This window comes from Aythya ferina (genome assembly GCF_964211825.1).
Source record: "Aythya ferina genome assembly, chromosome: 2".
NCBI lineage: Eukaryota > Metazoa > Chordata > Aves > Anseriformes > Anatidae > Aythya > Aythya ferina.
The window spans coordinates 96,255,307-96,283,054 of record NC_140297.1 but is presented as its reverse complement, the minus strand read 5'-3'; the positions used below and the strand labels follow the sequence as shown (position 1 = coordinate 96,283,054).

At 35.2% G+C, this 27,748-nt stretch overlaps 1 protein-coding gene across 4 annotated transcripts in view; it reads right to left on the bottom strand.

The window, feature by feature from the left end:
- Positions 1–27,748, bottom strand: part of GABBR2 (gamma-aminobutyric acid type B receptor subunit 2) — a 500,245-nt gene that overhangs the window by 128,074 nt on the left and 344,423 nt on the right. For all 4 annotated transcript variants that reach the window (XM_084508376.1, XM_084508377.1, XM_084508378.1 and 1 more), the window contains 2 exons: positions 19,633–19,740; positions 3,729–3,851 (listed from right to left, as the gene is read on the bottom strand). In XM_084508376.1, the coding sequence (XP_084364502.1) occupies positions 3,729–3,851; positions 19,633–19,740 (231 nt within the window). The remainder of the gene's footprint in view (positions 1–3,728; positions 3,852–19,632; positions 19,741–27,748) is intronic.

Genomic DNA, 27,748 nt, shown 5'->3' with positions numbered 1-27,748 from the left:
ATTACTGGAGTAAGCTGGTCTGACAGAAACAGTCAAAACCAGATCTTATCTTTGGAAGCAATTCCAAATTCCAAATTCAGCCTAGGAAGAAACTAATGAGAAAAATGGCTGTTGATCTCTTCAGTAACATCAGCAAAAGAAAAAGTATTACAGAGGATGCAACAAGAAGTCTTATGAGGAGCAACTGAGGGAGCTGGGGAGAAGAGGAGACTCAGGGGCGACCTTATCACTCTCTATAGGTACCTTAAAGGAGGCTGTAATGAGGTGGGGGTTAGTCTATTCTCCCACGTGCCTGGTGACAGGATGAGGGGGAATGGGCTAAAGTTGCGCCAGGGGAGGTTTAGGTTGGATATTAAGAAAAACTTCTTTACTGAAAGGGTTGTTAGGCATTGGAATGGGCTGCCCAGGGAAGTGGTTGACTCACCATCCCTGGAGGTCTTTAAAAGACGTTTAGATTTAGAGCTTAGTGATATGGTTTAGTGGAGGACATGTTAGTGTTAGGTCAGAGGTTGGACTAGGTGATCTTGGAGGTCTCTTCCAAGCTAGATGATTCTGTGTGTGTGATTCTGTGTGAAGAAAAACAGGTGAACAGAAGTAGCACTATGGGATTTTCTCAATACTGTTTGACAACGAGAAGCATTTTATGTCAGAAAGTGCTTTTGCAGGATGTGAGAACCAAGCCTACAGTACTCTATGTGTCAAATTTATCTGAAATTGGTTGCTTCAAAATTTATTAGGCAATAGAAATAAAAGGTACACAAAGAGCACCCTTGCATATAGACATTGCTTTCTTAAGAAACCAGGAAAAATCCAAGTAGGAGGAACCTTACCATTCCTCTGTAGGAGATTGGAATGTAGCTACAGAACTTTTAAACCTGTCTCTGCCTTTACCCATAGCCTGTTGTTTTTATACAACAATTTTTTTGTCTGTATGTCAGATACTGAATAACTGTCCTACTAATGGTTGGAGGGACTGGATTAAGACTCAGTCATTGTAACTGTTAACTTGGTCTCTTACAGCTTTTGTAGATGTGCATCTCACGGGGAAAACTGATGTTCAGGGTCATGATTGCAGAGACCAATCTGAAAGATGACAGATCAAACATCTCAGCTGTTTTCTTGCCTCTATTGGGGTATAGAATCTTCATTCCAACAGAAGCCCTTTCACTTCCCTTATATTTTTAGATATAGACTGCCCATCCTCAGCTTTAAGACCAGGATACATTCAAATTAACCATTTTGTGAGTAATTCCAAACAACAAACAATACTGTCAATTTTTAGGTTCCTCATTTTGGTTCTTTTGACTGAAATATTTATGAAGACACAATTAATAGAAGACCACCTGAAAGTCAAATTTTCACAGGCCAAATGCAGAACTTTCACACAGGGAGCCAATGAGTATTCAGTTAAAACCTCACTCAAAGTACAAAGTAACTAAAATAAATGATAGTGTTCAGATCTTTGGAGCCTACATTTTGTTCAGTGTCTATCACTTGGATCTACTTTAACTGAGAAAAAGTATTCAATTAAAATTATTTCTTAGAAGCATGTGGGACAAGAGATATATGTGACATATTTTCATTCCAGAATTAAAACAGGAATACTACTAGAATAGTGTGTACTCTGTGATAGGTATTTTCCAAACACAAAACCCAATACCTGTTGAGGTACGCTCAATTAAAGAAATTCACCATTGTAGAATCCATTTTAAAAAATACAATTTTATTTATTTATTTATTTTACTAAAGAGATTCTACAATTTGAAAAGGCCAGCTTCAGGAAAGCAAATTGCAGTTCACCTAATTGCTTATATAAGATAAAAACATATGTACAATATTATAATTTGCTGCATAATACTTTTATTTTCTTACCTCCCCGAGTCCATTATCTTAAGAAAACATTCTGACTAATTTACATGGCAAACAACTCTAACACTAAGTTTTGGTCAATTCCATGTGAGTATTCAAAATATTATATGTTTTTATGTATGCATTCAGTGAATGTGAGTTTTTAAAATTTTGAATGGGCTTACACAGTTCCCAGGGGTGTTTCTAGTGTGCAGCCCTGTGGTCTGGACAGCACCAAACATGGAGAAAACATACATCATGTTTTTAGCACTATACAATCCACATTCAGATGTAAACTGTAGTCTTTGAAACTGCAATTAACATTATTTTTCAAACACATTGTATTTATGGTTTGATAACCTCACAGTTGCTGCTGCTGTCTACGAATATTTCAATCTAGTGATTCTGCTAAGGTCAGATATCAAGTCCATTAGTTTTGTCTTCTCTCTGTTCAGAGGAAAGAAGAGTTCTAACCCACCAAAGCGCTGAAATGAGCATTATTTCAGTTGGATTTTATGATTACTCGTAATATTATGTTTGGTTTTATATGAGCAGTGAAACAGTTAACAACACTGACAATTGAAATTTCATCAATTGCAATGTAGTTGGAGGTAATGAAGTAAACAGGGTTATTGGCAGAGCTTGAAACAAGCTCTGCAAATGTAGGGCAGAAGTGTCTGCACAAGACAAATTTCAGTTATGTTTTCCATATTTATTGACAATCAGAATGACTGGGGAGTCTTCAAAAACAAGTTCAAACTCTAGGGAATGATTGTGAAAGCTCTTTTCAGACTATAAAATGATTTCTTGAAAGGTTTCCCTTGCAGTTCAAGAGACATCATTTCAGAAATTATATTCCAATAAGAAGTAAAATCTTTTCCTAATAAAATTCCAGAACTACACTGTGAAGTAGGAACAAAGGAAAACCAATGGAACAAAGTATCATACTTCTTCTAAATATTAACATCACAAGAGAAATATATATATATATATATATATATATGTATATATATATATATATTCTTTCTCACTGATTGTCAAGTATTGGAGAATAGAATAATATTCCTAGATTGTCCTCATATAATCTACTTTTCAGATGTTGCCAGTTTCCATGTTGGAGGTTATAAACTCTCGGACTCTGCCAATCTGCATAGAGATAGAATGAATTTTTATTTTATTTTTATTTATTTTTTCTGGTTCTGTATTGTTACTGCCATATTTCTTGCTGACAAACCCTCCATGTCCAGAAATTCAATTTTTTTTTTTTTTTTTTTTTCTGTTCTCTTCTATTCCATTCTGTTCCATTCTAAATCTTTACTAGAAACTTACCAGAATGCTGGAAAATGTGTACAGGTGGCATTAAGCTATTATCTCCTTCCTAACAAAATCTCTAGCATGACCTTTCTGGGAATGACATTAAAATAGGAACAATCAGTATGGGTGTTTGCACATGCTATTACTGAAAATAAATATAACAGTAGGAAATATAAATCCTGAGCATCTCCACAAAGAATGCCATCTAAGCAGTGACCTCTCCTTCACTTATCTTGTATGAGCTCTTACTGAAATCTGCTAATGGGTTCTGATAATCTATTATTTATTGCAACAGACTCTAATAGAGAGTCTTAGCAGAGAAGTCTCCTGTGCTTACAACACATTCATATAAAATCAGAAGTGCAAAGAAATGTAGCACCTTCAACTACAGATAGGATTTCTTTTGGTTGCAGTTGTTCCATTTCTAAGTACATTTAAAAATAGAACCTTTCTTCCCCTCAAATATGCAACATGACCTGTTTTCATATAAACTAATGTATATCGCCAGGTTCTATAGAAAGCTGTAGATATGCAACCATGAGTATTAGTTGGGCGTGAGGACATACCTCCATGTTATACTTTTCCACTGTCCTTCTCAAAGGATCCACAACCTGCCAGCAAATCAGGATGCAAAGATCAATCAGTAGCATCCCTCCAACTATCACCAGTAGCTTCTGGTCTTTAATGATCTGGAGAGACAAAAAATAAAAAAATAAAAAATAAAAAAAGAGAAAAAAAAAGGGAAAATCCCATGAGCCATAGGTAGATCCCTGTACAGCTTTACTCCTATATAGGGAGAAAAACACAATTTGCTAATAAAAAAGTATTTTAACAATGAATGGAGAAAAGTTTCAGAAATATCAAAAGATGAAAGCAAGAAGACACAATTATTTTAGTTTGTTTCATGGTTGTTAGAAGTATCAAAAGTACATTCAGACTTCTAAAGAGAAACTAGAAGTTTTCCTAAATATTGATATTGAAGTCCAGGCGTTATATTAACTCTTAGACAAAAATAATAAATAAAAAGTATATTTTAGAGATCCACTATTATATTTATTTATGCAAATGTGAAAAAGTGTGACATCACTCTCAGAACACCAGCAGCTGAGCAGGAAATTAGTCTTCACTAAGATTTACTGTGTTCACTTTCTCATAGCCTTCTTGGATCTGGAAAACATGTTTGCAAGATATTTAAAGATAAGTTGGTTTTGGAGGTGTGGGTTTTTCTCTATGTATATAACTCTTTCCTCTTTTATCTAGGGAATGGAAAAGGATGATGTATTTTTTCTATTTTACAATAGTGAGAGGCTTTTATGCAGATTCTACTTAAAGCGTGTTTTTAATTTTACATGAATTTTAGATTAAATAAGAAAAAAATGCTAATAGGAACAAGCCAAACTATGCGTTACAGTCTTGTACAGCTGTATACAATCCCTATATTATTTCTACTCTTACACAAATAGCAAATCAGATAAAATACACTATAAGTGCATTATTTCATTTGCAAAGTTGTAAGCGTGTTTAAAATACCAGGCTTAAATGATTCTTGTGCCTATGTTTCTGTTTCTTTAAATGAACTTATGCTTCTGTTCCTAATGAACACTCGTAGAATATTCAAAAGGTATTACCAAATTGTTTTAACATGAACAAATCCACATACTTTTCCGTAATTTTCTTTCTTAGAAAGAGTTGGTTTAATCTGAATGAAATATTCAAAAATATTAAGTCTGAGAGGCTTAAAAAAATGTGATTATTTCAGTTCAATTTGATAAACTTGTTAAGATTTTGAAAATGCTTTACAAAGCCAGTAGTGTCAGCTAATCTTAATATAGGCTAGACTGCTATTCCTGCCTAGAATAAAATTGTATTTGCATTGAACTCCTATCAAGCTTAAGGAAAGGATAAAAATAAATACAATTTGAAATAATGTAAGAAAGTTAAAAAGTTTTTTTTTTTCATATTATTTAGAGAGATGCATTCCTGATTTTGACAGAAGTTTCTGCAGTACTGTACACCACTCTATTAAGCTGCTAGTTTATTTTGTGATACATTTGGAGTAAATTAAGTGTAAAAATAAGGCTAGAAATCAGAATGATTTAAAGGACTTGAGGCACTATTTTCATTTAGTGAGACCAGATATTTAAATCCATGTAGCCAACATCATCAGAAAGGACCAGAAAACTATACTTTTCAATATGTTTGCACAGGTAATGAAGCAGCATGTCCATCTCATCAGTGCCCTCATCAGAGAGGGAGGGTGAAGGGAAAAGATGCAACTTTCATTGTGTTTTGTCTTACTGTTGAACTGTGTTGTAAAGAGAACTTTGCAAGGAAAAGGTGTCTTGGTGGTAGCAAGAGGTTGTTGCAATGTATTTTCTCATTAAACTAAAAGGAAAGCAGGTATTAAATCAAGATTCTCTGTATCTGGTCTTCTTTGGGAAACCACAAGTATGCCTAACCTTTAAGTTGTTTACGAAGTTACAATCAAAGCTGAAAAAAAGGCTGTTAATGACTCAGACTGCCCTCTGTAAAAAATTGCCATTCATTGTTCATCTCTTATCCGATGTCTCTAAACAGGACTTAGGTGAAATATACCTAAGTGTTGCTCCTGGTAAGAGCAGAGACATAAGTTAGAAAACCACAGGAAGTCATTTCCTAATATAATTTGGATTTAGATGAGATTTGGACACTTCTGTCCAAATCTGTGATCCTGAAAACAGCTTTCTAATAAAGTTAGAAGTATTTTTTATCAGACAAGCTGTCCAATAGAAAGTTCCACAGCAGGTTTACTAGCAGGAAAAGCCAGTCCTCCCTCAGTCACTACTCCGTCAGGGTCCCTTTGGGAGTGTGCTCTCTGTCCCCAGTCCCTTCCCAGTCATCTCTGGACCTTTGGTGCTTTTGCTGGGACACAATACTTTGCTGGATTCAAAGTAGTGCTGTAGATGGTCCTTCCTATGTTCTTGCCCAGAAATCAGGGTAAGTGTTACTCTCAGGCTATGATTTGCAAAGGAACTTGTATTATAGACAGAGAGAGAGGCAGCCCATTGTCCTCCACTGGATAGATTTTAAGAGACAACCACTTCTTTGAAAGCAAGAATGTGTCCTTCACAGGAGGAGTCATTCATTACATCTAAAGCCTTTCCCTCCACCTGCCCTGAGATCCAATGGGCTGTACAATTCAAGAATTACCCCTCACAGTCTCACCGTTCACTAACTCACCAAGCAAAGTGCATTGAATCTTACATACTCTTGTGAGCAACATGAAAGGATTATAAAATCATAATCTCTTTTCAAATTGCACCCAGAGGGTCACATTACAACAACTAGAAGTTAACCAATGTAGCAGCAACCCTTGATTCATACTGAATCCATGCAGAATTCACCCATTTTGCAGTATTTTATATTTTTCCTAGGATCTTGGTCTCATCAAGGATCTGTTCAGAAAATATACATGCTAATATACATGTATTTGTGTGTATATACTTATATGGAAGATTTTCACATTTATCAGAAACATTAATCTTTAAGAATTAACATTTTAATTAAGGTATTTCTTACTTTCAGGTACTGCTATCTTTCCATTGTAATGAACAGATATACTCTAAAGAACTTTCATTACCTGTTTCTGAAACATCTGAAAAAATTCATACAGGAATTCTTGTTCTACAAACTTTCCAATGTACCAGATTTTAAAATTGCTCTTAAATGGCAAGCTAATTTATTTTACTGGCATATATTGGTTGGTCTTTCTTTGTAATTGATGGTATTTATTTTATTGAAGTTGGCTGTTTAACCATTAGGTGTCTGGCCTCAGTCATTAGGCAGTGGGCAGAGAAAGAAACCTTCAAAGGAGAATCCAGCCCACCTACTTCAGGTACAATTTCAGATCAGAGAAATGAGTGTTCTGAAATGTGTCCCTTTCTACTCATCCTTTGCCATAAGTTTTTGAAGACCATTAACTTCAGCTAAAGATATGCATTTGAGAAATTTAAGCTATATGGAAAGAATCTGTCAGAAATGTTTCCCTGTGCTCTACTGACCCAGAGAAGTCCCTTGTAAAACAAACACACGCGCACACACACAAATAAATAATAATAATAATAATAAAGCAACATAAGCAAAACCAAAATCAGTAATGACACCTTATATTTCCAATTAAAATAGTTAACATTTCTGTTGGGACAACAAGAACAGGTAAAAAAAGAGGCATCTAACCCACTGCCTTCCCAATTTTTATTGACTATTTTGAGATTGAAACTAGTGTTGCATCAGATGCAGATTTACTAAGACCTAACAATGTTAATCAAAGTAGTACATCAATATCAGAAGCAAAAGAGTGAAAGGAGACTATTAAAATCAGCAATACTGATAAACCACTCATAAGCATGGTCAAAAGGCATTGTTATATCTGACATTATCACTTCATATTGCTAAGCACCCTTTCTTGATCATGCTCATCTTTTATTTGCATCTGATCAGATCTGACTAGTGCGTATCTGATAATTCTTAGCCTTTTTATTTTTCTCTCTCTCTTTTTTTTTTTTTTTTTTAAATAATATTTCCTTGTTAGAGAAAATAGAAGCAGTAATACAGCAAACAAAAGAGCTTTTGCTTGGATACCTCTTGGAGCATTTTTTTTCCTGCATTTCATTGTGAATGGACATTTTCTATACAGAAGGGGAAAGGTACATAACAGCAGCTGTCCCAAGTAGCAGGTGTTATTCATCCTTTACTTCTGCCAGACAGCAAACTGCCAGGATGAAGGCAAGGAAAAGCAAGTCTATAAGACAACCTGAGCAAGTGATCTGTAACGAGCTCTGTAAAACACTGCGCTGCCAATGTTGCATGCAGGGTAAACAGGCTGAAAGCAGGCCTCCTGAAGCCACCTCACACATGCAATGTGATCCGGCTTTGTACTTTGCAAAACTGTTGCAGTAATGCAGCTCTCGAGCAGGACTCTTCACCAAAACACTACATTTTCAGAATCAGACATTGAGTTTCAATTGTTTTTTTAAATTGGAGGCCAAATCAATGGGTACTTGACTCAGTCAGTGGTGTTGACAGCACTGAATTCAATGTTACCTTTACTGGAAGAAATGGGGTAACCCAATTTCTCTCTCACATTACGTTAGAATTTCCCAATGTTATATATATATTTATGTATATATATAGTCTTTTCATGCTTAACACCTACCTCAGTGAAATTATTTTAGACTGCAGGAAGGGAAAAAAAAAGATCTTAATATCTTTGTATGTGAACACTGTTGGGGAGAAAACATAAATGCTAACCTATGTTGGAGCTTCTTTTTCCCCCAGACATTTAAAGAGCTTTACTTCTGCAGATGATTAGCAATTTTATCCTCACATACATTTACTCTGCCATTGCCACTGACATATTACTAGCAGCAATTCCAAATGGCCTGCTGATCTCCCCACTCGACCTGCAGGAAGCCCAGCTTTCCTTAGTGCTAGCCATTACTCACACCCACCAGCACTCCTTAAGTTCAGTACATTCACTCCTTGGGAAACACCAGATGTACTGAAGGAGTCTTGACTCAGATGTTGTGAATCCAACAGAATTTCTCTTGACTGACAAAAGAAAGTCATGAACAACTGAGGCTCCTTACCATCAGATATATCATTCTTCTTTCAGAGGAACATTCTGATTTTTTTCCCCTTTTCACCCTCCTCCTAGCATACAGAAAATCAATCTTGGGAGAAATGCATAGTAGCTAATAAAATCCATTTTTAGGAGTGCTCCTGACTTCTTGCTGAAGCCAAGCTCTCATACAGCAGCATCTGTGAATAATATTTTCTACCATCTGTGATTGGATAGGTGAATCTGTCTCATCCTGGCAGATCTTCCCACTGTTATAAATGCCATTGCTACCAGTCTGGACTATATATCTGGATATAAAGCTATTTGTCTTCAAAATAAATTCACTCAGAACAGAAACTGCTAGGCCATTTTCTCTTCAGCAATATTACTATATGAGCAAATGAAACTTTTATTCTTTTCTGAAAACTGCTGGCTTAGTGACCATGAAGAGAAGTTCAAGATCAAAGACCTTATCTGCCCTGGACTCAGCGGTCTGATCACAGAAGATGTGAAATCTGTCTAAAGCTCTGGGATGAAGCTTCTGCTCATTAAACTCAGGGATTTTCTCAAACTATCACAGGCTGTACTACTTGCCACGGCAATTTCAAATGCTCAATTGTTTGTTTATTTGTTTGTTTGTTTATTTTCACAGAACCTATATGATTTTTGTTGTTGCTGTTTTGTTGCTCTTGTTTGTTTTCTAAAGCACATCCATTGTGCTTTGCAGGACCATATCCTCAACCAGTGTATGGGATTAACAGCTAATTTGGCAAACAACAGCAAGAAATAATTAGACTTGCTTTTTGTGGTTAAGGCTAAGGAAAACTTTATTTTGTTATTTCTTAACTCATTAGAAACTTTGTATGTAAATGTAGTCTTTTCATATATGACATGGACCTTAAAGCCAAAATATGTTCTAAACCAAGACCAAAGACTCATATGTGAAGAAGACTTCTCCAGAATGCAACATTAGGTTTGTAACCTCTGAGTTTCACAAAAAGCTTTCCAATGTGGATTCAATACTTCATTTCCTCCCGGGTGTTTTGTTGTTGTTGTTGTTGCTTGTTTGTTTGTTTGTTTTTATTAGAGTTACTTTGTTACCAGGAACCTCCTTTTTATCAGAATAAAGTATCTTTGAATTTAAAGGAAGATCTATGAGCTTTTTATTATGTATTTATTTGTTGAATTCATAGAAACGTAGTTTCTATGGGAATATTTTTGTATCTATTTACAGGCTATAACATATTTTTTTTTTGTTATTTTTCCTTAAAGAAATTTATTTTTGCCTGCTGAGAAGGTATTTCTACTTTCTTTTATGCTTTTTATCCACCCTTTCTAGTTCAGTTGACAGATACGTCCCTTGTCTTCTGAAACTTAGTTGGATGAACACAATGTAACTTTTTTTTTTTTTAGCTGTCCCCTCCCCAAACTCCTGGGAAGGAATATAGAGGGAAAACCCATTTAAAAGATCCCCCTGTGAAGCTTGCTAGACCTTATTCAATGAAATGAATAGCAATTAATGAAGTCCTTGCAAATCTGAAACCCAATGTTCCTCTCCCTGGTACATTCAGACTGAGCAGAAATCATGCCAGTAAGAGCCCTACCTCTGAACTAGAGGCAGAAAAAATAACAGAGTTTGTGGGAAAAAAACATATGATAAAGCCTACAAGGCTGGAAAAAAATGGACCTTTGCCTTTAGGATATTCTGTCACATAAATTACCCTTTAATTTCTCCCAGTATGATTAACAAACACCTTAGGGTGGCTCCCTTCATTCAGTGGGTCAGCACAGATGGAATGGTGCCACAAAAATTATGATGGAGAGTTAATGGTAGGTGAGCTTTGTCATATGTGGGCAAAGGGCCATCAATCTTTCAGTTATTATAGCCATTAATATTTTAAAGAACTATTCTGTAATACATTCTTAATTTCTATTGTGTAATGGAATGAGGAAAAGAGGACTATTGAAAACACATCATGCACTTGTTCCTAATAACTCCACAACACTTTTTCAACAGCTATTAACATATTTCCTATTATAGGTTCTATGATTAGTATTGGGAACACTTTTCACATTGCAATTATAGTTTTAATGAGTGAATGCTAACATTTTAAAGAACATACTTTATACCAGCAAGCTTTTTTGACCAAGTCACTGGTAGTAAAAGTGGAGCTTAAGAAATTTTACTCTCTTAGAGGTACCTCAATTTAATTAAAAATGTGCATATCTACTTTAAAAATATATATGTATGTGTATATATATATATATATTTTTTTTTTATTTATTTATTTATTTATTTTTTTTCTATGATGATATACTTTGACCTCTTCAGTTTGAGAACTTTATGAGTTTTACTGCTTTCCAGGGTAATGGAGTGCCTGGTACTACTGATAGTAATGGTCAATTGGATATGACCAAAAAGCTTGTTATTCAGAATTCAGTAGCTGCAGCCACTAGCCTGTTAAACGCACACATTCCTAGAACATTTCCTCTTTGCTGTGTTGTGCTCAGAATAATTTCAAAGCATCTTTGAGCAGTTTTACCTTCTCAGTCAATGCACTGAAAATATATGTTTTGTCTCCACACGTTGCTGCTAAGTGGAAGTATCCAGTTAGATGATACCTTACTGCTTTTCTATCATACAAAAGATAGCAGGAACAAGCATAGGGAGCAGATTTTACAAATTTTACAGAAGGTAGAGAAGGAGAGGGATTCAATGCCAACTTTAAAAAGTTGAATCTTTGAACCTCAGTTATTGCCACAATACACTGGAGAATCCATGAGATTATTATAATGATTATTATTATGATTATTATAACATTTTTAATTTAATCATAGAGGGCACACAGTGATATTATATAGCTACTTTCACAAAACTCTCTTTGAAAGATAAAAATGAAAAACACTAGTATTAAAAAAAAAAAAAAGTGCTAAAGAAATCCAATTTGACACTATTAGAATCAAACCACTCTTGCTATATAATCTTTCAAAGAAGAGCCTTAGAAACGGACATTATCACTGTGGTTACTTCTGTATGCTGCCATAAGTAGAGCTAAATAGACTTTCTTGAGAAAGCTCCACACCTTGTCCATATAGCATATTGAATTTACCTTTGAGAGAAATGCATCTGTTGAGCTGAAGATTGCATGGGCCCTTACTATGGAGGAATTTCTACCAGGGATGTGAATCCTCATTAGTGCTAAAAGGGATTCCAATCTTTAGGAAAAAAGTACACAAAGGATTTGAATGGTCTAGAAGAAATGTTCTGATTTTGTTTGAGATAACATTAAAATATCTAGACTTTAATATTTTCCTTAATGAACAATTCTGTGGGAAAGCATACTATGTCGTTACCAAATAGCTAGGGACATCAATGCACTTGATTACATTTACAATCCAATTTCAAGCTATTCAGGAATAAATTGCCTCATACTGTATAGCGACATGTTCTTTACTTCTCTGTCATCCATTAGACTCATAATACATAGAAATTATAGTTGTAGCACCATTTATGAGCACTTATGTTTCATACATAGTTTTCACTGTTTTCATTGCTACTGAGGTTTAGCCTTATCAAATTGTACCATGCAGAAATTTACATACATAAATTACTTCAAAAGCAGATTTTTCTTCTAGATGTATAGTTCATTAGCTCAACTTTTTTTCTGTGACAGGAGCTTGAGATTTAGCTCCCCAGTCCAGATTTATATGAATGTAAATTTTAGAAATGTGATTCCTATTGTTCCCTGGCTGACATTTTGGCTGATCAGTTCTTACAAAAATAGGGATGTTTATTTTACATCTAAATATGGGTTCTAGGATTTGGAATCTTTGGACTTAAAATTTATTGTTATTGCTATGGGGGGAGTAATAAAATAATTTAGTTTCTACTTGTATCGCTTTAGAAAGCACTATATCTGTATATGAATAACTCAGGAAGCAGTACTTAAATAATTTATACAGCACTATAAGTATCATGGATTATTTGGTCCAGTGGCAAGTATTTACAATGGAAAAACAAACAAACAAAAAACCACAAACATAAGCAGATTTCAAACTGCTGTCTCCTTTCTTACTCTCAAAGAATGACCAATAACGTTGAACTTTTCTTTAGGTACCCATATGCTGTTTCATTTTCAGCAGATGGCCTGTAATAGATTGTTGTACTGTTGGTATGGTTACATAAAGCAACTTACTGAATCCTGACACATCTCCTTTTCAGACTTATGATCTCTCATATATACTTAGTGAAATACATGTCTATCTGTCCTAAGGGAAACCCAACACATAGCTTTTTGTTATACACACAAAAAGCTGTAGCTACTTTGGAAAAAAAAAAAAAAGCCTTAGAAAAGTATAAATATTTAAAGTCTGAAAATTGACCTGGAGGAATATTTTATAGTAGTAGTTACAAAGAGAACTGATTAGGTAATATGGTCTACACTCACGCTAATAAGAAAGAGTCATGTTTACAAATGCACTAAATAAGATGTAGCCTGTGAGGCTCTTACCTAAACAATAAAATCTGGAAATTCTACTTTCTCTATTTTTAAGTGACTAAGACAATGAGTGTTGTTAAAAACCATCTGGGGCCTTTGTGAGAAAGACTATAGGCTTCAATAAATTATAAACTCCATAGATGGCTTGAAAAAAACAAACAAACAAACAAAAAAAACTGTAGAAAAGTTTATAACTTGAGATTACACTTATCCTATAAACTTTTTTTTTTTTTTTTCTTTTCTTTTTTCCAAAGGTTTTCAAGTGAGAGAAGAGGATAGTAATAAACAGAGACAAGTTGTGAGGAGAAGGTAGCAGCAAATCCTCTTGTAAGCATGTGGCTCCCAGCTGCTCTCTTCTCTCTGTTTTCTCCCGCACGGATGCTCTGTGCAGCTGCAGCTCCTGACAGTTTCAGTGTAGCTGGTACTATGGGGTGACAGCACACAGCCAGCTGCTGCCCACTCTGGCTGGAGGAGATGCTCAGAACAACCCATGTGGTCTGCTCTCCACAGAGGACGTGAATGGTCTCTTGCCCCTTCTACTCTACCATGCTTCTTCATTTACGGACCATTAAGGCTATGAATTGGGGAAGACGGATGGCTAAATGTGGGTTAAAAAGAGTGGGAAAGCAATGACCTAAAAAATTTGAGAAACCCCACTCTGCTCAACTCAGATAATGAATTTACCTCTGAAAAACGGAATCCTACAAGTGTGATCTTCCTCTGAAAACTGTACTCTGAGAGAGCTAAAGCATAACAAATCATTCTGGCAAACCTAGAAATTAATCTTTTTCACCAAGTTAGCACTTAACTGTTGTATACATGGGTCCAGCTTTCTCGGAACTCTTTTTCATTATGTATTTTTTCTGTTTTAAGTGAAAAAGACTCCAGCAGAAAGCTCTCTCTTTCATTATACATGTGCATGCCCAGAGAAGACTCACTGTGTATGCCCAGTAACACTGGCATCCTGCAGAAAATTAAGGCTGCACTTGTGTCCTATAATGCACATGGGGGAACAAATGTACACTGTAGAGATCTCAGTATTAGCAAGCTGTAGGTTTTCAGTGATTGACTTTTTAGCCACAGTATCAGCCTTCTGACATTTTCACGAGTCCATTCTTTTTAAAGAAATTGAAGAGAAAGAGAATCCAATTAAACGTAGAACTGCATGCATCAGCAAAATGAACCTTTAGAACTTTGCACACCTCATCAGCTTGAGCTAAAAGAGTAACTAGCAGCTATCACAAGCTGTACAACAGCGTAGCAGGAAGACAAGGCACATATTTTGCCTGTAGGTTTTATGGATACATAGTAATAGAAAAAAAAGAAGGTTGAAACTCTAAAACCGTGTTCAGTCTTTATGCTCTGAGAAGCAGCCCACAATTCTGTACAACCACTGGAGTCAGTCCTAATTTCAACTTTTTCTTCCCTCTTATTTCTTTCTAAATCCTACGGTGCTTCCCCCTTCTGGTCTCTAAGATGTCCCTAATATTCAGATCCACCATCCTGCCTCTAAATTTCAATACTAATCTAATTCCAAACCAGATCTGGTCCCTCAGCTAGAGTTTGCTGCCTGAATCAGGCTCTCAATTGTATTTTAACTCTCAGGGAATTGTTATCCAAATTCAGTTTTCCTTCATTTGCTCCTCAACTCATTTTCTCAATCAATAATTCCAATCTTTTCTTTATTCTTTTCATCTGGACAGGATCTGGTTCTTTCTGAAGCCCTTAGTAGAGAACCTCATTTCTCATTCTCAAACCTTTCCCTGCTCCATATCTCACAGCCCTGCAGTTCTCATGTAGTGCCAGGCTCCCTTCTCCAAGCTAGCATCAACAGAAGAGTCTGTACAAACTCCTATCCATCTTTGCAATACACAAACACCACAACCCTCTTCAGAAGTCTTTTAAGGACTTAGTAGGTTGAATGTAAGATTTTAAGTTTGCCACAGCCTAGCTTCAGACTGACGGGCATAGGTAAGTCAAGTCAGACCTGTAAGCCATTTTTCTCTCCTGTGGCTGTTTGTAACTTTCTAACACTGAGGGAGTACCCATATCTTGTTGTCAGTACTTGTTATGCTTTTAACCCTTTATTACCTGCAAGAAATGTATGAAGAGTGTACATATAAGAATAGAGAAAAACTTACAAGATATCATCAAAGAGCAGGATAATGTTGGCTAAATTGTAGCAGCAGAAGTCTTAAGAAAAGATGCTGTTATACATCTCCTCATGCAATTATATTCTGCATTTACCTTGTAACAACATTGTCAACATAAAGACATATGTCACCAGAATTCTACAGTGGTATTAACAGAATTCTACAGTGGTATTAACAACTAGGCACATTTACAGTATTTTGAGTGGAAATTAAACACAAAACATCCCTTCCTTGATGTCATATTTAAAGGATTGAGTACAAATAGACAAAGCTACAACGTACTGTTATAGGGAAGACAAGCTTACTATAGCAACATCAACAGAGAAGTATTATGCTTTTGAATACAAAATGCAGCAAGCAACATTGTGGCCCAGATTATAACGCTTTATTGTAATCACCTACAAATGGGAAATATTTGTCTTTGTAGGCGCAGAAGATATAAAACGTATGGAGCCTTTAAAAAACACTGACTTGAATTCGTTACTGTTCTGATATTTTCCAGAAGTCAATGGTCTTTATTTGGCATGCTGGAGCTGTGCCACGCAGAATTGCTTTAAAGACCCCTAAGACCTGCCATTCTAGGGACCATCAAAAACCGCTCCCATCAAAAAAAGATAACTTCATAACATTCTAAATTTCACCAGAATGGCTGGCTTCTTCAGATTGCTCACATGGCTTCACCAGAACACCACGAGTACTCCCACCACTGATAATCCCTTCACTTTCCTCTTAGCCACAGCCAGTCCTTCTCTGCTGGTGAGCATAAAAGCAATCCCCACCTCCCAATGAGCAGTAGATATTCTGCTGTCAAAACCAACAGAAACGGATTTACTGAAAACAGAATTGTATCTCCTTTATGAATGTTATGGTTATTTTTAATCCATTCTACTTTCCATTATCTCTACTAACCTGTTTAAAAATAAAACTAATTTATTTTCCCCTACTGCTTTTGTTATTTGCATTTAACAAAAAATTGATTCCCTTGCACCCCTCTGTTTCAGATCAAATTAATAAAAGCTAAAATTAATACATTTTTAATTTGCTTCCTTTGAGCCCTAGCAAGATTAAAGATGGTAACAGTACATTGGGAATCTTGAAAAATTTTTCGGTTAGCAGCCTGATAGAAGAAGGAGTGTATTCTTATTTTTTTTTTTTTTGATAACATACAAGTAGATTTATAAATGGGTGAAAATAAAAGAGAATTCTGAGAGATAAATAAAGAGAAGTTAATACATATCTTCACCTAATTCAAGACATTGTAAATCATTTAGTTTAATTTCCTACTGCACTAGTGGTAAATAGTAGTAAAATGGTGTAACAGTAGAATTATTTAACATTTATTATTTAACAGGTCCAACGTTTCCTTGAACACCCGCAGGGACGCTGACACCACCACTTCCCTGGGCAACCCGTTCCAATGACTGACTACTCTTTCTGAGAAGAAATGTCTTCTATATTCTTCTTTGCCTTATTTAATACCCACTTCCATGAATTGAATTAATATTTTCAAGTGTAACAGTGAGATACTTCCCCACTGCTAAAAAAAAAAAAAAAAAGAAAAAAAATCAGTTTGCAAATTTTCCTGATGAAAAGGATGACAGGCAAAAGTGGTATACCTAAATGTAGAATTTTACTAACATACCTGTAGGTGGAAACTGAACTGACCACAAATGAACGGGATCCACAGTTTTTAAATAATTTGGAACTTTGTACTCCTTGTATTGAAATGCCAGCCTGCTCTGACATGGCACAGCTAGTTCAAAAAGCATTAATGTGGTGTTTGTTTTTTCCCCACACAGAACTACCATTGTGTGTTTTTTGTTGGTGTTGGTATTTTTTTTTTTGTCTGTGTAGATACTGTTTGTGAAAATTTGTATTGTCTGTGCTTCAATAGATACAAAATGCTTTGTCTGTAAACTATGTCTACTGAAAACGGAAATGTCCTTGTAATATATAAGTAAAGAATGCCATGGGTTTGAATCAGCTCTTAAATACACTTTTACCTATCCTGGAAAATCAAAACCAGAAATTGTATCAACAGTAAGCATTTATTGGGGATAGATAATTTGTTTTGATTTTTCTTTCAAGAAAGCTGTTTTTCATGCCTGTGTACTAGAACAATATATAAAAAAATGCAAACCAAGGTTATTCTGTGGAACAGCCATTCTTCATAATTTACAGAACCAAGTGCATTATTTACTTAACCTCAGTATATTTAATAACACATTCTAAAACCTTGTTTTACTTTGAGTGAGTTTTTTACTTTGAGCTTGAATAACTCATTGCTCAGCACCCTGACTGGAAATTTATCATCCTTACACTGTGTAGTGTCTTTTTGATTGACCATGAACCCTTTTTAAATTACAGCTTTGAAAAAAACATTTGCAGTTTGCAATTGCTGATGGGCTCCTTGAGGAACAGGTACTATATAGAATTTGAGGATGTTTAATTAACAGACATTGAGTATTAATGTTGAGTAGCAACTTGAAGCTCTAAAATGAAAAGTTTTCTTAAAAAATAACAACAACAACAACAAAAACAAACGAACACACACACGCACAAAAACATAAAGCAAATACTTAGTGAAAGTCCATTGAAATAACTATTCATTCATTTTTGGAAAAGCGTGTTTTATAGAAATGATAAAATTTTCAAGATAATAAAGTTTATTAAGTAAATGTTTTGATGTTAAACTGGCAGTATTTTGTGTAACCACTGTTTTACAAGGATTTGTACCAATATAGCTAAAGGCATCTTTACAATATAAAATTTAATTTTTTGAGAATGAAATGGCTTGGGTGAAAAGTTTTTAATACAGGAAGTCTAAGATTGTTAAATATATATATATATATATATATAGGCCTATATATATAGGACTGTGGTAGCATAAATTGGTATATTAAAATGGCCTCTTTGCACAGGTGCACAAAGGGCAATCTCCGCTTTCATCCATCCAGCGTATCCTGGTTTTGGTACAGACATTACTTTTAATTTTAATTAATTTTAAGATATCAGTTATTTATTTTTCTTTATTTTATACATTGAAATATATTTAGTATTTAATTAACAAATATTTAAATAGACCTGTTCTAAGATAATAGTAGGGGGAAGGACCTGGTGGTTGTCTGATAATGTGCCAGGGCACTAGGTTCAGTCCCAGCCATGGCATTTACTTCCTTAATAACCCGAGGCATAATAAATCCTCTCAGAAACTGAGATAACTCTCCTTCGATTTGCCTCAGGCCAAAATCTTATTAGGTCAAAAGGTGTATCCCATAGAGATAGTGACTCCCAACATGTATCAGCTATAGAAACATTATCATAGGCAACAACAAGATACAGCTCTTCCATGACCACACCTTGAACAGAGAAATCTGAGTAAGTTTTGCAACATTATTTTATTTAGTTTTGGTATAAATGCATCTTCATCACTTATTAGAGAAAATATATTCAGCTACATATAGGAACTGTGTTTGGCACTATCTTTTACTCTACAGTAATATTTTCTCTCTCTTTTTTTTTTTTTTTTTTTAATGCATTAACATGATTTCTATTCACCAGTTTTCCCATTTCTAAAAGAAACCATGTGTTCAAAAGTGCTTCACGTGCAAAAAGGAACTCCATGGGAAAAATAAAAAATGAACAGTATAGACATGAAGTGTTGTACTTTACCTAAGCCTAGCCTAGCTGTTCACAGAAAATACTACATATCCAAAGTGCCTGAGATAACTCCTGTGGTTTATTTTTGATCAGTCTGAGAGAAAGCTTATGCAATTTCAATCAAAATTAGAAATAGAAATCTACATAAGCATCACTTTCTCTTGCCTGCTCCTACCAACCCACGAGAAACTTATATGTAATATCTATATCCTAAAGAGACATATACAAAAAGCTTTTCATAACTGCTATGAATCTAGCAGAAACAGAATTCTGGATGTTGAAACCACATAGTAAATAAGAATGAGGACAGAATGCAACTCAAAAGGTTAGAGCTGCCTCCACTGTCCACCTCTTTACATGGAATGAAAGGCTGTGGATTGATTCCAACTCTCAGACTAAAAAGAAGATCAAGAAAGCCCCATTACTGAACTATTCAGGATATTTGGATGTGACACATGAACAGAGTCAGCACTAGTATGGCAATCCAGGAAACACAGCAAAACAGTTAGAAAATGGTATTAACAGATCAATGAAAAAAAAAGAGTTTACTTCCCCTCACCTTTTTCTTCATTTTTACGTTTTTGAAAATTGCGTGAACTCTCCACGTTTTTGCAAACATTGCTCCAAATGCAGTTGTATATCCCACCGTAAGAATCCATGTTCGAACCTAAAAAAATACATATATAAAAAAAAGACAAAGACATTTTATTTTCAGTAGGTAATGTGGATATTACCGTTTGAGCCTATTTTTTCTTGACAGTTGAAAAATACTCAAAGAACTTAATAAAAATGTTGACATTTCAAAATTGTCTCATTTATTGTTTTCTTACTTTTCTTCTTCCTCCATCCCCTTTCCAAGTGTAACAAATCTAGAGGCTGAATTCACAATCTCTTCCATATATAACAGCACAACTCAGTTAACTCAGTTACAATATTGTACTTTTTTTTTTTTTTCCCCACTTTTATTGTGTTCTGTGCAGGCAGAAGAAGGAACCAGTGGAGGAAAACAAGAGACAGAGACTATAAAAACTACCCGGGGAGCTAATATTAACAGCAACATTTTGAACAGAACAGAACAGAGAAGTAAAAATGTCATTCAGACTAAATAAGAGGAAATTGTACTATGTGTGGTATGTAGCACTGAAAGCAGATCCCTAGCATACCAGAAAGATATGAAAAACTGACCTTAAAGTTATTCTGTAGGTAAAAGAGGAAAGATAAAGCAACAAAGCCTAGGTGGGCAAGCCTCAGGGGCAGGACCTGAATCAAAGACAATATATGCATTATGGGTCTAAGAAAAAGGAGATGTTGAGCTCACATAGAATGATAAACTGATGGAACCCTAAGGTAGCTACAGGTTTGAGATAGACCTATCTAGATATTTTCCTTATAGTGAATTTCCCAAGGAAATACAGAAGATTAAAAAACAAACAAACAAACAACAACGAAACAATAACAACAACAACAACAAAAAACTTTCAGAGTTGTAGCAAGCTCTGCAAAGCCTACTCTAGTTCCTTGGAAGTTTCTATTTTCGTTGCCCTGGAGGTCTGGTTGTTTAAAAGTTTTTCTGCCCTGAACAGATCTCTTTTCCTTCCCAAAGAGGGACCAGAGACTACAGAGCGTAGCAGGTGAAAGATCACACAAGAGGCACAGAAAGAAGCTGGAAACATACAACTGAATCAGGGTGCCTGAAAAATCACCAGGAGAATAATCTCCTTGTTCCTCTGGAGACTGCACCTGGGGCACCTGTCACGATGGAGCACTGCACAAATGTGAATCAAGAAGTAAGAGTAAAATGTACTGTACAATGCAAATGAAAAAACTGTGGGAGAGACAATGGCTAAAGAGAGGGAAGGCAAACCTAAAAAAGGGGAAAGCAAGCCTTGTTTCGGCCATGTTAACCATGCATCCTTGGCCATTTGAGCTGTTTTTTTTGATTTAAAAAAATCCGATATGTTGAAAAAAGGACAGTGAGAAATATATATATTTATATTTATATAAATATATGTATATCTTAATTGGCAACCAGATTAATTTTACATCTGAGTTCTGGAGAGTTTGAGATTTTCAATTTACCACTTCAGGATCTGCTTGTTGATGGCAAACTATGTGCTGCAGGAAGATCCAGAACTTGGAATCTAAGATAAGTATTAAGAATAATGTAAATGTTTAACTTCTAAGTACACATCATCTATTTTTGCCTTTCCAGAGATCATCAGCATTTTCATTCTCATATTAAAAACTGTTTCTTTCGTCCCCCATAATTTCTGTGGAGTAGAGAAATGTGGAGTAGAGAGTACTTATTTCTAGTAAGCATTGGTGATAGGATATCAAGACGGAAAACATAGAAAAGACCCACTCAAAAATTTTGATAGAGCAATAAGAGTAATCAAATAACTACAGTTCCTTAATATAAATAAATAAATAAATAAATTCAGTTAATTACATATGGTCAGCAATAGTGAATTAGGGAGAGGAAAGTACACATAAAACAAGTGCCTTGGATTTTGGCAAAGAGGTATACATGTGTGTGGACACCCAAAACTGAGAAGGCATACACCACCAAACTGATAGCACAAAAGAGCATGTCAACCATTGGTGGGAATAAGCAGTAACGAAGGAATTACCAACGAAGTTTGGAAACAAAGGAGGAGTCATACACATTTATAACAGTGGGAAGAAAGAGGATAGTGCCAAAGCAGCAGTCCTGAGAGACCCAAGGCCAGAAGATGCCTGAATCCAGCAGAAGTGAATGCATGGAGTGCACTGCACAGGGACACACATCTCTGATATGCAGATGTGAACTCAGGGTGTTCTTCCTCACTGCCATGTGCACTAGTACATTGCAGATATGCACGCAAAGACAGAGAGCACACATCTCCCAAAGGATGCATCTGCACATGGGAACCTTCACTCCCAGAAGAAATGGTGTGCTGTGAACCCATATGTCCTGTGAGCTGTCTGCATGTTACTCAGAGAGTATGTGTCCTGGTTGTGGCTGGCATAGATAATTTTCTTCATAGTAGCTGGTAAAGTGCCATGTTTATTAGAAAATGTTGGGATACTAGTAGAAGACTGTTGATATATTTGTATATATATATTAAAAATTTATAGGCATCTAATATTGTGGTTTGTCTGTTACACTGCTGATATTGACTCTGACCATACAGCTCACTGACTGCTGGTTAATCATGCCATTACTAAATCAGTAAACCAATCCCAGTTAAATCCAAGCCACATGAGTTTTGCCACCTAATGACATTCTTGACTGCAGTACCATAAAAGAAATCCAAAATAAATAAACAAAAATATAGGAGAACAGACATTTAGGTTGGCAATATATTATTTTTAACTTAAATATTTTTTCAAGTCTTTACTCATTATCTGTCATCATACATTATGCTAATAACTTCAGCAAAGCCACAGTCAGACCAACTTTGAGTGATTTAAAAAACACATTTAATATCAACATGTTCTTATTAGCCAGTTACATCTTTTTTTAACTTCACATCAACTGAGCTGTGATAACCATACTTAGCATTCAATCTTTTTGCTGCTATTAATAAGTATTCAGCTCTTTTGTGTACAGTTTAGTGATATATTTGGCAAACAGATACATGGTATTTTCATGTCTCTAATAAGATCTCTTTTGTTCTCCCTGAAAGAGTAATTGCCTCTTGGGGATAGTAATAAATTCAATTATACTCATAATATGTTTCTAACTGGATACTCAGAAAAAAAAAATATGTTATTTTTATCACATTCACTTCAAAAGTTTTATGTATTCCTGATCTGGATTATGTAAATTAGAATACTATAACTATTGGCTACATTAGAAATGTTCTGACTTAAAGATATCAGGAAATTTTATCAAAATGAGATCACTATTGCTAAGAATGAGACAATAAGTTTCAGATGAAAGTAAATTTTTAATTTTGAAGAAAATGACCTTGAATTTGTCTGCAACAATTCATTAATACAGACAGAAAAATGAAAAATTTAGAAAAATATCAAAAGCCCCTGAAATATATATATCTGCTCTAATGTTTTTCTGAATTTAAAAGAAACTAATACACAATGCATATAATAATCACATTTTATATATATATATATATTCTGAAATGTATTATACTTCCAACTGCCACTCACCTGAAAGGACACAAGAAAACCAACACCAATAATTGGATAGTACGACTCGAGCCTACACTGAATGCCATCACTGTGATGTTATAGATTTGATCTATATCATGAACTCTGTCATGTTGGAACTTTTTAATTATGTACTTGAACAGAAGAGAGAGAAATATCATGCTCTCCCCAGCAACTCCTCAATAAGCAGGAATTATAACTTGTGCTTTTAATAAATTGCTTAATAGGAGCTCCTAGTTATAGCTGGAAAAGGTAAAAATCTTTTATTTGATAGACAACCCATGTGATCACCACCAAACACTGACAGTGTCTCCACAAGGAAACAGATCATTCTTGTTCATTTTCCAGTGCTAAGAAAAAACACATTGAAAATGAACATCTTGTTCATTTTCTATGGCTAAGAAAAAAACATGACGTTTATTTAAAACAACAAAAAAATCCACCTCTGTCAAATATTAATGTTTAAACAAAATTTGTAAGGTTTAATTAAAGTCACTGCATTTATGAATAAGCAGCCTGCATCTTGTAAAAGTATGAACTATAGCAGTTCTTTTCAATTTTCCTTTGCAACAAAAAGTTTCCATTCTAAGCTTAAGGTGTTTCCATTCTAAGCTTAAGGTGTTTCCATTCTAAGAGGAAAGTGTAAAGACCTTTTATTTTTTATTTTTTTAAGTGAAAGTATTCTTCCACAATGTAATAAACATTAATACCTTAACACCCTAATATAAAGTTACTTCCATGTGAATTGTATTTCCTCTCAACCTTGAGCTTTCACTGAGTAGCCTATGTTTTGAATGCTACTATTTCATACCTTCACAAAAATCAATGTATCCATGTAAAAACTCCACAAACTTATTTGATGTCATAACTTGTTACCTTGGAAAATGGATTGAATTGATTAAATGTATAAAGTTTCACTATTAAAGAAGTTATATTATTTTCCCATATTTGACCACCACTGCACATATATTCAGAAAATCACACAGTTGTGAACTGAAGAATGCCCATGAAGGTGTTGAGCTTATTAAAGCAATAACAAGAATTTCAAGTGCAACTGATTAAGAAAGTGATGTATTTTATTCCTCTATTAAGTTGAAAGAAAAAAATATTAAAACTGAATGAAATATAGCAACCCATTAAACTGCATATACCACATCTTTTTGTGCTGCAGCTTCAAATTTGCTATATTAATCCAGTTTGCCAATATCACGCAACCAAGAAGATAGTAGAGAAACAGAATGAATAATTTAAATAAACATCAGGAACAAGAATTGCAATATGTGTTGCATAAACAGCTACAAACACCACCCCTTCACAGATACTTCATTAAAAAAATATATATAAAAAATTAGTATTTGAATAGTGAACCAGCTTGGTTCTTTAAACAACTTCAGTTAGCAAAATGCTTAGCTTTTGTTCCTGTAGAGGAATCACTCAGATTTAAGATTCTTGAAAGCATCATTTATATTACCTGAAGACCATTATTTTAATGGTTTCATTTATATAAAAAGGATTTTTATGAAAAAAGCATTTCTTTCATAGGACTAGACACTCCCAGTACCTTCCAATTTAGTTTATGAAATTCAGTCTGGTTTATTTGGGCAATATCAGTAATTAGCAGTTTTACACATGCATAGGGCTGGAAGTTGCAGCACCAACTGAGTCAGGCTGTAGCTGAACATTAGTGCTGAGCTGCTTGGTGGCATCTTGGTACTAGATTTAGGCACTTAAAAGTGACAAACAGGAGAATAAACCATACTGCGGGTTTAGCCCTGAAGAGCACAATTATCTTTAAGTAGGCAATTCTGTTGATTTCTGTGGACTATTCATGGGCTTAAAATTAAGCACCTTCTATTGTTCTTTGCAGACTGGGGACATAAAGGATAATTATCATGAACAAAAGTGTGCCATCTCAACACATTTTCCCTGGGGGCTTGATCCTGTGTCTATTAGCAATGGCAAAATTCCCAGTGTGAGAGCAGGCAGGCCCAAAGAATGAGTTCATCCATTTGAATTATACTTTTCTCATTTATCTCAAACATTTTATGACACATGTTTAGGTCTTTTAACTTATTCTTTAGAATTTGTGTGGCACCAGCACAATTCTTACAAAAAGTAAGTGGCAATAACATTAGAGAATTGAATCCTGCTGTTTTCACATAAATTAGGTACAGTGGCTCTTCACATGCTGTGAAATCTCCTGTAGTGATTTCTTAATATATTTCAGACCATTTTTGAGAGTCAATCCAAGGGTAGTGTAAAATATATTATAATTGCCCACAATTCTATAAGGGGGCTTTAAAACCTAGCTATTGTCCTACTGAAAGAGAGGCAAAATGTTCTAAAAATGCTACCTAAATAAATTGCTGGCAAGGTTGTGGTGTATTTGCTTCAGCATATGAACGATTCTGTTTCAGGGATCTATTCAGCTTTGTAAATTTTCCCTCTACATTTTTTTCCCCAAGAAAATGTCATTTACTAAAATAGAAGCTGATCAGGCTCATGTTAAACTCAGTAACAAAATTGCCTTTGAATGTAATAGGAGTGAGATCAGTCTCGGACCGAACGATGGTTAGGACAATTATGGAATTGATTATACAGAAAAGGGAGATTAAAATTAACAGCTAGACAATTAAGAAGGAAATAAACTAATGAATACACACAAAATGAAAAAGGCCAGACTAAAAATACAAACAAGGGCTACGGTTTCCAAAGACAAAGAAGTAGATTAGGGGTCCAAACCACTTTGCAGTTCAGAATGAGCTGAGTGTCTATCCGTTGTTTTTCTTTTTTTTTCACTTTTTTTTTTTTTTTAATTCCTAGGCAAGATTAAACAATTTGAATAAAAGAATTAGGCAAGTATACAGTTCAAAGGGAGGGGTGGGAGGAAATGGGGAGAACCCAAAGCATATGACAATGTCTGAAAAGTATAAAGGAAGACAATAGGGAGTACATCATCAACTACTTAACAAATAGCAAAGCTAGGTGTCAGTTAGTAGCCCAGGGTCAAGTGCAAGTGGCTTTTGCCCATAGTACACCAAGACAGCCATAAATTTGAGGGGCCCTGCCCAACATTTTTAATATTTGTCAGATGCCTCCAAAAATTGGTAAACAGAGAAACCTCAAAGTGATGAGGTTTCATCACTTCATCAGGATGACAACAAAGCAGAAGTAAAGACAAAAGGTTGGTACATCCGCTTCTTCTCCCTGCTTTATCTTTAAAGACCAGCCCCTGCTTCCAGAGCTGCTGTCAGGCAACTCTATGACTTTCAGAGTTTTAGGGAATTGCCCAGCATACCCCTCACGCTGCAGTCTACCCTCTTCCCTAGGAAACAACCCCTCAGAGCTGACTTCCTCCATGCTCCTTGCTGTAATCTGAGTCTGTGTTTGATGAGCACGTTTTAGGATGTCTCTCCACTTTCATGACACTTTATAATCCTGACCTTGCACAGACACAGGATTTCCCAAGAAAAAGTGGAACCAATACAGACCATGGGGTCCACCTCATCTACCTTTTTTTTCTCAGTGGGACATAGATATGACTATGAAAAATCAGTGAAAAAGCATAAAAGCTTGCCTTTCACTTTGCTACATGATACAGAGTCAGATTTTAAGTATTCACCACCCATAATTAACAATAGTAGACAAACCCTAAGTGCTTCTGAGGATCTGGAAACATTTAAAGGTGAATAGTAATTTTTGAAGTACATTTAAAGGTGAATAGTCAAATTTTAAGTACATCTTTGAGAAGATAAGGTCTCTAACATCTACTGTTATCATGAATGCACCTGTTCTCAGAATGTCTGAATGAGAACAACACAAAGTCCAGACAGTCTCACACAGCAGTAGGTAGCTGTATTTTACCAGCAGATATTTCCATTTCTTCCTTCTCTCTCTCTTTCTGTCTCTCCACCTCACCCTACCTCATTGCTTGGCTCTTTCTTTCTATGCAGAATCTCTTTTCAAATGCCTGCATCACAGCTGAGAGCACCTGACTGAAATCTGAAAGCCTGAGAACAACCTGCAACAGATGAAACTGCTGTTGAATACCGCAGGCATACAAAAACCTTAATGCACTCTGTTTACTTTGCCTTTTGTTAAGGCAAAACACTGACAAGTCTCAGTGAGATCACCAGGAATCACAGGATATCTGCCTGGTTTTGGCAATTCATATAAATTATGCTAATTAATGAGTACAAAACAAAGCATGCTTAATGTTAGTGACAGTGTAATCTGGAACATTTCCATCCTTTTACCTTTGATGTAACACCTTTCCAGAACTCCAGAGTGCAAAGGAGACTGAAAGACGATCAATGTCTCCAGAACAGATATCTACTGGAATGGTACAAATCCTATAATGGCCTGTTCCAGATAGATCACTTGCTCCTTCCCTATCAGAAGAGCCAACTGGTGTTTACATGGAATTCTTTGTGTTCCATTTTGTGCCCATTGCCTCTTATTAGCCTTTCATCCCACAGCAGATCCAACTTGCAGAGACATCACTAGTCTTAAATGCAAAGCAT